This window comes from Bos mutus, chromosome 4 (assembly GCF_027580195.1).
Source record: "Bos mutus isolate GX-2022 chromosome 4, NWIPB_WYAK_1.1, whole genome shotgun sequence".
Classification (NCBI taxonomy): domain Eukaryota; kingdom Metazoa; phylum Chordata; class Mammalia; order Artiodactyla; family Bovidae; genus Bos; species Bos mutus.
The window spans coordinates 75,989,621-76,001,883 of NC_091620.1; the positions used below are offsets into that span (position 1 = coordinate 75,989,621).

The 12,263-nt window shown below is 39.3% G+C and overlaps 1 protein-coding gene across 7 annotated transcripts in view; it reads right to left on the minus strand.

The window, feature by feature from the left end:
• MAGI2 (membrane associated guanylate kinase, WW and PDZ domain containing 2) overlaps positions 1-12,263 on the minus strand; it is a 1,472,905-nt gene that overhangs the window by 127,438 nt on the left and 1,333,204 nt on the right. For all 7 annotated transcript variants that reach the window (XM_070369681.1, XM_070369676.1, XM_070369674.1 and 4 more), the window contains 2 exons: positions 7,432-7,651; positions 6,878-7,021 (listed from right to left, as the gene is read on the minus strand). In XM_070369681.1, coding sequence (XP_070225782.1) covers positions 6,878-7,021; positions 7,432-7,651 — 364 coding nt within the window. The remainder of the gene's footprint in view (positions 1-6,877; positions 7,022-7,431; positions 7,652-12,263) is intronic.

The following is a 12,263-nucleotide window of genomic DNA, read 5'->3' on the forward strand; positions in this document are numbered from 1 at the left end:
AAATTAAGATCTTCTGTTTATGAAAGGGCATCATAATGAAAGTGAAACTACAAGCCATAAGGTGGAACAAGATATTTGCAACACATCAATCAATGAAAAACCATCATCAGGAACATATAAATACTTGGCTCAAAATCAATATGAAAAGAAGGAATGATTTAACAGAAGATGGGGTAAAGATATGAATAGACATCTTTATTTGGGAGGAAATAAAGCCCAATAAACCTAAGAAAAGAAAAGAAATATTATTTGTAATCAAGAAATAGGTTTATATTTGCATTTATATATAATTTTCTACCTGCCAGAATAAGAATTTAAAAGCCTGAAACAAGTCTTGTGAGGATGTAAAGGAAGGGAAACTTTCATATTGCCAGTATGAGTATAAATTTGTACAACCACCTAGGAAAATATCTTTGTATTATTTAGTTAAATATATGCTCTCCTAGGTATATAGTCTAGGCTAGAGAAAGTTGTGCATATGTGCAGCAGGAAGTATATACAAGGATAGTATTAGTTGCAAAAAAAAAAAAATTTTGGAAAAAGTCCAGTGTCCACTAATACAGAAAACTTCAACTCTCCATTTATAACTAATGGAGACTGTAGCATATTCATACAATGGCATAATTTACATCTTCATGCATCAACTTGGATGAGTGCTATGAACATAATATATAAAAAGTAAACCACAGAGAAGAACATGTACATAAGATTCATTCATGTAAAGTTCACTAAGTGTACAAAACTAAATGATACAGTTGAGAGGTACATACATGTGTGGTAAGACCAGAAGGAATGATAATATTTAGGGTTCTGGTTACCTCTGGGGGCTGGAGAGTGGGAGGAGAATGGAATCATGGGAGACTGGAGATGTTCTGCTTTTTTAAGTTGGGATAAGGGCTCACGGGTGCCTGAATCATTGTTAGTGTTTATACTATTACATATGTTAGAAATGTTCTTCTGGTTTTATGTTTAATTAAAACAATATAAAGTAGAATACTTTCTATAGTCACAGGTTAGCCGTGTCTGGTCCACAGGAGAGGTGATGAATTTAAGAGAAGCTGCCATCAGGGAAGTTGCTTTTTCATTAAAAAAGAAAGAAAATGATGGGTAAGCAGTATCTTTTTCACACATTGTTCAGTCTTACAAATTTTTGTAGGTGATCTCAAGGCCCACTCCTGGTTGACTTTGTCACATATGAGTTTCAGGAAGAAGATAAACCATTTTATAAATAAGTTTATGCAATGCTAAGTAGGCACAGATAGCTACTACCCAGTTATTAAGGTGGGGAAGCGAAAAGTGATGCTATTTCTTGAAAATAAAAAAAGCATTTTATGAAATAGGAAATGTATTCTACTTTTATGGAAACAGGAAAATAGTTTACCTTTTCAAGGTAAATATTCAAGGAAACATTTTACCTTTCAAACTTGATCTCTTTTCAGATGTCTTCTAACTTGACTCTCAGATTTTTCTTTAAGCACTATCTCTTCCCTCCAGAAGTCTCTTGATTTCTTAGATTCCTGCTTCACTGAGCTTCACCGGTAAATCACTTCATACAGTCATTATTCTTTGCCTGTGCTTTCTATTTATACTCAGTTTTTAATTAGATTGTGTCCCTAAGAGCTTTGTACCAGAGATTTATTCATCAGTTATGAACATTTTATCCCTCTCAACTTTATTAGACTCTTTTATAAACTTAAAAAGTCTTCTTTTAAAAACAGATTATTAATATGTTCTAATCCCTTCTTAAACTTTTCCTTGAAATCTGAATGTCACTTGTGTTTCTCTTCTGATGTCACCCTTCTTGAATGACTAAGGAAGAGCAATCAGACAAGATGATTATGTTTCTATTTCCCATTCCCCTTATTTTCTACATTTACAGATTGTTTTGTGTGTTTAATTTTTATTACATAGTGTTAAAACATTAGCTAGTAATTAAAGTCAAAACTTGCTACTCGCTAATTTTTTAAATAAAGTCAGTATTTCATGAAATTATGTTTCACATTGTTTTTCGTAGTGTTTATTCTAATTGCACTATGCTATTCAAGCTCCATTTCATGACATGTTCTCATGTATAAGTCTCTCAATAATGTCAGTCACTCATAAATTAATACCTCCCTTCTTTGTCTTAATAAGAAAAATCAATTCTACTTCCCGAAAAACTGCTTACACTTTCCCAACAACTCTATATGGTATTAATAGATATAATCCTTCCTGTTTCATAGGTATTGATGTTAAATGGTTGTTGGTGGTGGTTTAGTTGCTAAGTCGTGCCCGACTCTTGTGACCCCATGAACTGTAGCCTCTGTCCCTGGGATTCTGTGGGCAAGAATACTGGAGTGGGTTGCCATTTCCATCATGTTTGCTTTTTTTGGAGATTGAGAGAGGGCTGCGGGTTTAGAAGGGATCAAAATAGTTATATTTTTAGTAAATCTTTAAATTCATTTATTGTTACACTTATACATTTCTGATAAAGGGGTTTTTAGAATCTTTTAAAATAAGCATCAAATTGATCTTCTGAAAAAGATTTTCTTATCCTCTCCCCTGTATCTAGACTTGCCTTGTACATTTGACCCTCAGAAAGAGTCATTATTTTCCTCACTACTTTCTGATTGTGGTTTGCTTTTGGTACGTTTTCATATTTTGAAGGAATCCATTGACCTTACTAGGAAAAGTACTATCAGGATGCTTGCCTGATCTGACTCTTGTTTCAAGTGGAAAGAAAGTGTTTATTTAACCAAAAAATTGAGTAAGCGTATAGTACTTTCCAAGGAAGAAGAAGAAGAAAAAATCATGTTCTTTGCGAGTACTTTTTAAGCAATTTGAAAGTCAGACAGTCTAATTTGCCAAAGATCTCTGCTAAGATAACTGTTCCTGCTGCAGATGCCCAGAAAGACAAGAGTGAAATACTTCACCTGGGACCCACTTTTGGGATATGCCTACCTGTCTCTCACCAGATCAATGAGAGAACCCCTGAGGAGGGAAGATTTTTGGCATTTCTCTTGGATGCCCAGGAGGTCACTCGGATGCCTAAGCACATTCTTTACAAATCCATATCTATGGCATCATTTATTAGACTCCCCAGTGTAAGGGGGATGCTTTCACACTGGTGCTAGCCACCTTCTTTGACTCTCACTTTACCTGGCTTCTCTGTAATCTCAGCAAAGTCCTGTACTACTAAACTGGCACAAACCATCACTGTCCTACAAGCAAGACTAACATAAAACACCCAGAAAAGTCTCAGGTTCAGAGGCTAACACCTGTGCATTAACTCAGTGTTCAAAAGTAGTGTTACAGCCCTAATCCTCAGGCACAGAAACTCATTAACTATTACATGAAATGATTTTTCAGAATCACCTAGCTCTTGTGTAGTGATTCTGAGTTGGGCAATTTTACTGTACTGAGTTAAATCTAAGACACCACGCTATTACCAGATACTTCCTGATTTTCCCTTCTATTTCCGATCACAAAAAAGGTGGGGGCAGCTATACACTGTGTTCCAAAATTACTTGATCATGAAGAGCTTGTTTAGTCAATAATGCATTAAGAATGAAGGTGAAGAAATCACAATTAACAAGGAGAAACGTGCCTGACTGGTTTAAAGGTTGGGAAAAACCTGTGCTAGCTTCTCGTCTTGGGAGAAGGCAATGGCACCCCACTCCAGTACTCTTGCCTGGAGAGTCCCATGGACTGAGGAGCCTGGTAGGCTGCAGTCCATGGGGTCGCTAGGAGTCGGACACGACTGAGCAACTTCACTTTCACTTTTCACTTTCATGCATTGGAGAAGGAAATGGCAACCCATTCCAGTGTTCTTGCCTGGAGAATCCCAGGGACGGGGGAGCCTGTGGGCTGCCGTCTCTGGGGTCACAGAGTCGGACACGACTGAAGTGACTTAGCAGCAGCAGCGGCAGCTTCTCATCTTGAACTTATTTTTAATGTAGCTCTTGCATCTCTAGTTCACCTACTTTTCTCAGAGGTCTTGGAACTTTCTAAACCAAGCCATAATACCCATGGAATGAGCAGCTGCCTTATAAGGATCATCTGCACAGATTTTTAAGATATATATATATATATATATAAATAAATATGTAGATCTTACCACTGTTGCCCAGATTCATATATACACAGATATAGACCTGGGCAACAATGGTATAAAGGGGGGATGTTATAGTAAGATGAAAAATGAATTCCTAATTACTTTTGTTTGTTAAATTCCCATATTGGTAACCTATATGTTATCCAGTTTATGCATGATTTTAAAGTAATCAAACCACTGAGTTGTGCAAATATTAATCTATCCTGTTCCTTGCTGAAATAATTTAAACATATCTGTGAAATAAACATTATTGCTAATTAGTAAATACTAATGAAGGTAGAAAAGATTAGCTTTAAGTGATGAAATTTGATATCAAACATGAAAATAAAATCTGAATTAATTATGTGCTATGATCAAGAACAATTGCTGATCTTTAATTTTGTAGATAACAAAATATTTATCACATTCAAAGTAGCTAATATAAGTACTTCTGAACTTATATGGTGAAGTAGTTTTCTTCCCTGACATGGAGTTTGTTACCCTAGACAAGTTCTCTGTTGGTGCCATAAGAATCCATGAGTAAAAAAAAAAAAAAAAAAGTCTGAATATTAAGTATAACCATAACAGTAGAAAAAAGTCATCCCTGACAAGTCCTAGCCTTATTTTAAAGATCAGAGATAAAATCAACCAGTAAAATCTGATCCCCAGAATTTCTGTGACTCTCAAGTGACTTGTTTTCCTTGAGAATTAAATGTTAGAAATATATATGTATATAGTAGTCCAAAATAAAGACCCATAATATCTAAAACTGGCCATAATAACTTCTTTTGGACAGCTTGTACACAGGAAGAATACGTTGCTATATAAAAATGACACCGAAAATGAGGAAATATTGCTGATTTTTATAATCGTTGACAAAGAGTGAAAGTACCATTTTTTGAAACCTGGGTAGAAGACTCATTTTTATCACCTGCCAGAAGAAAAACAGCTTTCATAAAATTGAGCACCTGTCTACACAATTCTAAATCTGTTTTTACATGGATTTAGAGACCTGAGGTAAACCAGTGGACGGGAAAACTCCCTGGACAGGATCTAGGGGGAATGAACAGAGCCTGGGTCACACACGTCCTCACTGTGCCGCACCTATGTCACCCCAGCTTCCCTCCAGCTCAGTGGTTCTCAAACGTCACCTTGTACCGGATTCATCGGGAGATGGATCACACGAACACAGCCTGGTGGCCTTAATCCTAGAGCTCCTGATTCAGTGGCCCTGAGACGCACATTCAGGACATGCGGCTCCATGTTGTGCTGCTAACTAACATGTCCCCTCGAGGGGAAGCTGATGCCAGGGGACCACACAGCAGAGAACTACTGCTCTGGTTTAAATTCTACAAGAAAGAATATTCATTTTTACGCAAGAGTGCTTCTATATTTAGGCTTCTGTGCCTTGGGAGAACTGAATATATTGAGAAGTCAACTAGACCATTTGTTATAAATTGTGGCCACCTTTTGGAGCCCACGACTCTAAAATCCACTTGTGGGCTGGTGGTGGGGTTGTCCTCTCTCACGGAGCTCTGGTCATTTAACTCACAGCTTCTGCGCTATGCTGTGTTCACCTGCACTGCAAAGATTAATTTCATTCTATTGAACCACTTGTGAATTGGCTTTGCAGCATGTTAAGAAAGTGCCCTTCTGTTGCCCATCCCAGGGAAGCTGGGAGCCAAGAAACCAGGTAGAGACTAATCCTAAAACCACCTGCAGAGGATGTTAAGAGGAGCTTGGGGCTAAATCAGGGCAGGGGCTGTTATTCTCTGCAGTCAGCCTTGCCTGGGTTCAAATCCCCTAGAGACTCCCCAGTTGTCAAAGGATTGTGAAGGGAGGGAGAAAAATAGACACATTTGCACTTTCTACTTTTGCACTGTGGATGATTCACTGACTCGAAAATGAGACTACAGAAACGGCAGACCTGGTGGCAGGAATAACAGGTTCATTCCATTGCCAAGAGCAATTGGGTGGTAAAACAGTAGAAGAATCTGAGGCTCTAGAACTCAAGAACCACAGCTTTTCTGTATTAACTTAAAGGGCAAGGAGGGAGGACGAGAATAATTCTAGATTTTACTTATAATAACTAACCTTTAGTGTGTGCTTCCTGGATGACATTTTATAGAGAGACTGACTAATGTTCTATATTTCTGTCAAGTGTTGCTTTGTACCCCTAGGTGAAGAGTTAGTTATGCATCAACTAGATGCCTCAAAGTAACTATTATATTAAAAATCTACCCTCAACTTACACTCTAATTGGAAAATTTTTGGCTGCTACCATTTTAAGGGCAACATTTATCCAAGAAGCTTCATCCTCTGTTCTCCTGCTTCTTTTTGCCCAATATCAAACCCAAAGTCAGTCAACTCAAAAGAACTATTTTCAAAGAAACACAAAACCATGTGAAGAAAAAAGCATGACGCTAAAAATAAATTTCAAAAGATTCAGTCTCAGATGAAAACTCAATCCTCAAACCACACAAAAGATTATGGAGCCACATTTGCATTTCAAGGTATCTCTTGGACTTGTTTACTTTGTCCATTTTCTTTAAGTTGCTCTTTAGAGAAACATATACATAAACCATCATACTGAGAGTTGTCAACTAGAAGACATAAGAAAGAAAATGAGAGATAAGTCTTAAACATTGTTTAGCCAAACCTTTAGAATACTGGACTGTGAAATGGAAAGAAGGCAACATGTACCCCAAGTCAGTTTGCTTAATAGTGGGCTTTAGCACTGCATGAATACCACAATAGGTGTTTCTTTCAGAATTAAGCAATTCTATAAAAAGAGAACGTTCTTACCCTCATCCTTCCATTCCTTATTGCTGGCCCATCTTCTGCTAATCTCAGCACGTACAAATCCATTTTGTACTCCCTTCCTCCACGAATGCTGAATCCAAATCCTTTGGCTCCTTTCTCCATGTCCACAGTGAAATAATCAAAATCCTTTGGGGTTGGGGAGAAAATGGAATGAACAATTGTTTAATATCAGAGAAGCTTCTGCGGTCAGTCCCTCTGTTCTCCTCTCTCATAGTTACTGTGATCCAACTGACGAGATATCGTGAGGAGTAATCTGACTTCAAGACAAAATTCCAAAGGTTTGAGCAGATCAGAACAGTTTCCTTGGTCATTAAAATAACTGCTGCGTAGCTTGTGGACTTTAGTTCTTATCCATTTATGTGGAAAACATGTAACTACTGCACATAGGCCTTAGTGGTATTATCTCTCTGAATTTTCTCATTCACCGCTGCTGAGCACCATAAATAAATGTACCTGAGTTGTGTGTGTGTGTGTGTGAGAAGTACAGGTCTGCTGATTAGAAAAATGAAATGAACACAGTGGGGTCTTTGAGGTACCTGGGGCTGCCTGTAGTCTGACAGAGGGAACTGCCTGGTGTCTGGGGAGTGCTGCCTGTAGTCCAGTAGCGGAGGCTGCCTGTAGTCCAAGGGTGGGGGCTGCGGGTAGTCCCCTCCTGGGGGTTGCCTGTAGTCCAGTGGAGGCTGCCTGTAGTCCGTGAATGGAGGCTGTCGGATGTCTGGTTTCACATCTTGCCTCGCTTTTACTTCTGACCTGTAACTAGATGAAGGAAAATGAAACTTGCTTTGGTATCTCAGGATTCTAAAGAGATTAGAATAATCTTAGGACCTCCAAGAATGTACAAGCCACACCTATTGGTGGTTCTTTTGCATATGCAGGATTACAAGAAGATTAAATAAATGATAAGCATTATTTGAAAATCTTTGACAAATGCCCTATTATATACTTTTCACTTGGCCACTTAAGACATCAAAGTAAAAGTGATGGTGAATCAGAACTTTATGGACCACCTTCTTTGACTTGATAGTTTAAAAGCTGTGCCACTGCAGCTTAACTCACATACTTAACTATACATACCCAAACAGCAGATTGTCTTAATATCAGTAAACTCTTTGAGTTTTTCTCTTTTTCTCTCGCTCTTTCTCACACATACACAGCATTCATTACTTCATGAAAAGACAATTTAAGTGATCTCTAAATACCCTGTGCTGTGTGCTTAGTCTCTTAGTCATGTCTGACTCTTTGTGACCCCATTGTAGACCACCAGGCTCCTCTGTCCACGGGGATTCTCCAGGCAAGAATACTGGAGAGGATGGCCATGCCCTCCTCCAGGGGATCTTCCCAACTTAGGGACTGAACCCAGGTCTCCTGCACTGCAGGTGGATTATTTACCATTTGAGACACCAGTGAAGCCCTACAAATATCTAATTAAAGGTTAGTTTAACCTGTTAGCTTGCAGAATTTGAGTATCTTACAGAGGTTAAGGGAGTGAAAGTAAAGTATAATCACTAACTACAAATCAGGCAGAAAGTCACTGTTCAGTTCAGTTCAGTCGCTCAGTGATGTCCGACTCTTTGCAAAAGAGGCCAAAACTAGTTTTTAAGTTCTGTTTTGTAGATCCAACTTGCTCTAAAATGAGGAGTTTCCAGGTTCCAAAAGGGCTGAAGCAGTCAATGCCTACCATTCAGTCAGTCAGTCAGTTCAGTCGCTCAGTCGTGTCCGATTCTCTGCGACCCCAGGAATCGCAGCACACCAGGCCTCCCTGTGCATCACCAACTCCCAGAGTTCACTCAAACTCACGTCCATCGAGTCAGTGATGCCATCCAGCCATCTCATCCTCTGTCCTCCCCTTCTCCTCCTGCCCCCAATCCCTCCCAGCATCAGAGTCTTTTCCAATGAGTCAACTCTTTACATGAGGTGGCCAAAGTACTGGAGTTTCAGCTTTAGCATCATTCCTTCCAAAGAAATCCCAGGGCTGATCTCCTTCAGAATGGACTGGTTGGATCTCCTTGCAGTCCAAGGGACTCTCAAGAGTCTTCTCCAACACCACAGTTCAAAAGCATCAATTCTTAGGAGCTCAGTATGGGATCATTAATAAGATAAAGCAAAAAAATTATTACCATGTGTAGAGGCTACTGAACTCTATTGTTCAATGCCAATTGCCAGAACAGTGTTCTACATAATGAGCTACTCAGAGATATAGGTCAATTAAAAAATACATTCTGTATAATAATAAATTTATCTAGAGTTAATATGGAGGATTTGAGAAAATGTTTAGCAACAAGGAAAAACTCAAATGTCTCAGGAAAAGGGGTTCAAAACCAGCAGAATTTTTACCTCTCACCATCTAAGACTAGATGAGTTCTGGTTTTATTTGTTTTTTACTGACTTATGGTCTGAGGAGTATTAAACATGTTAAAGAATGACTCACCTGAACAACTGCCATTAGTATAATCTAAGATTTGTTGAGGACACACTGACAGTAAATGGCAATAGATGTGTTTTTATCTGGGGCTTGGACGCTAGTAAAGTAATGCTCAAAATTCTCCAAACCAGGCTTCAGCAATATGTGAACTGAGAACTTCCAGATGTTCAAGCTGGTTTTAGAAAAGGCAGAGGAACCAGAGATCAAATTGCCAACATCCGCTGGATCATCAAAAAAGCAAGAGAGTTCCAGAAAAACATCTATTTCTGCTTTATTGACTATGCCAAAGCCTTTGACTGTGTGGATCACCACAAACTGTGGAAAATTCTGAAAGAGTTGGGAATACCAGACCACCTGACCTGCCTCTTGAGAAACCTATATGCAGGTCAGGAAGCAACCGTTAGAACTGGACATGGAACAACAGACTGGTTCCAAATAGGAAAAGGAATATGTCAAGGCTGTATACTGTCACCCTGGTTATTTAAATTCTATGCAGAGTACATCATGAGAAACGCTGAGCTGGGAGAAGCACACACTGGAATCAAGATTGCCGGGAGAAATATCAATAACCTCAGATATGCAGATGACACCACCCTTATGGCAGAAAGTGAAGAGGAACTAAAAAGCCTCTTGATGAAAGTGAAAGTGGAGAGTGAAAAAGTTGGCTTAAAGCTCAACATTCAGAAAATGAAGATTATGGCATCTGGTCCCATCAATTCATGGGAAATAGATGGGGAAACAGTGGAAACAGTGTCAGACTTTATTTTTCTGGGCTCCAAAATCACTACAGATGGTGACTGCAGCCATGAAATTAAAAGATGCTTACTCCTTGGAAGAAAAATTATGACCAACCTAGATAGCATATTGAAAAGCAGAGACATTATTTTGCCAACAAAGGTCCGTCTAGTCAAGGCTATGGTTTTTCCAGTGGTCATGTATGGATGCGAGAGTTGGACTGTGAAGAAAGCTGAGCACCTAAGAATTGATGCTTTTGAACTGTGGTGTTGGAGAAGACTCTTGAGTCCCTTGGACTGCAAGGAGATCCAACCAATCCATTCTGAAGGAGATCAGCCCTGGGATTTCTTTGGAAGGAATGATGCTAAAGCTGAAACTCCAGTACTTTGGCCACCTCATGTGAAGAGTTGACTCATTGGAAAAGACTCTGATGCTGGGAGGGATTGGGGGCAGGAGGAAAAGGGGACAACAGAGGATGAGATGGCTGGATGGCATCACCAACTTGATGGACGTGAGTCTGAGTGAACTCTGGGAGTTGGTGATGGACAGGGAGGCCTGGTGTGCTGCGATTCCTGGGGTCGCAGAGAATCGGACACGACTGAGCGACTGAACTGAACTGAACTGAGGGGGTTAGCGATGCAGTTATTTTAATAAAGGGTTAAGTAGTTCCCATTAGTTGCTTAACTAACAGAAGTGACACTTTCCTTTTGCAAGATGCATAATTCAGGCTCTGCTTTATACTTCAGCAAGCTGTCCACTCACCTACTGAGAGTGTGCATGCTGAGAACATAATTATTTAAAAGACGCTTTGAAAAAGACACTCAACTATGCAAATGCATGAATTAAACAAAAGGAATTAGATGGTGACATTCGTTGGCGGATGTCAGTTCCTTTCTAGAAATCGTTTGCTTGGTGGTTTAGATGTCACATTGTTTTAAGCTATAGCACAGTCACTTTATTTTCATTATCTCTGTGGTGCTGGTATGAAATATCCATTACGAGCTTCCTTTTCAACCAGATGTGTCATGAAGTACAGCAAAAGAGGGTGAAATGTTAAGAGTCTCCCCAGAGCCTAGAAATAGGGACAGTTAGAACTTGTAACAAGCTGCCATCCAAGCCTGCCTCTCAGCATTCAAATTTCATTTGACAGTGCCATGTGTCAGGATTTTACATTGAACAACACACTGAAGAATTCTCTAATAAGAAAAATACACACATTTTTATGAGTATTGCTAACTTTTAAGTGAAAGACATACTAGTTAGGGCAAAAGTTGTTACTCTGAATTTGTGAAACAGTTTATTTTAAGGAAAATTCAGGATTATTATTATTACTTTTCAAAGTCTCTTAAGAGTTCCCTTACTTCAGTTCAGTTCAGTCACTTAGTCATGTCTGAGTCTTTGCAACACCATGGACTGCAGCACGCCAGGCTTCCCTGTCCATCACCAGCTCCTGGAGCTTACTCAAACTCATGTTCATCGAGTCGGTGATGCCATTCAACCATCTTATCCTCTGTCATCACCTTCTCCTCCTGCCTTCAATCTTTCCCAGCATCAGGGTCTTTTCCAATGAGTCAGTTCTTCACATCAGGTGGCTGAAGTATTGGAGTTTCAGCTTTAGCAGCATTCCTTCCAATGAATATTCAGGACTGATTTCCTTTTAGGATTGACTGGTTGGATCTCCTTGCAGTCCAAGGGACTCTCAAGAGTCTTCTCCAACACCATAGTTCAAAAGCATCAGTTCTTCAGAGCTCAGCTTTCTTTATAGTCCAACTCTCACATCCATACATGACCACTGGAAAAACCATAGCTTTGACCAGACGGACCTTCATTGGTAAGTAATGTCTCTGCTTTTTAATTTGCTGTCTAGACTGGTCATAGCTTTTCTTCCAAGGAGCAAGTGTCTTTTAATTTCATGGCTGCAGTCACCATCTGCAGTGATTTTGGAGCACACACACAAAAAAGTCTGTCACTGTTTCCATTGTTTCCCCATCTATTTGCCATGAAGTGGTGGGACCAGATGCCATGATCTCAGCTTTCTGAATGTTGTGTTTAAGTCAACTTTTTCACTCTCCTCTTTCACTTTCATCAAGAGGTTCTTTAGTTCTTCTTCACTTTCTGCCATAAGGGTGGTGTCATCTGTATATCTGAGGTTATTGATATTTCTCTTACTGATGATAGTTCCCTTACTTGTGAAAGGATAACCTTTGTAGG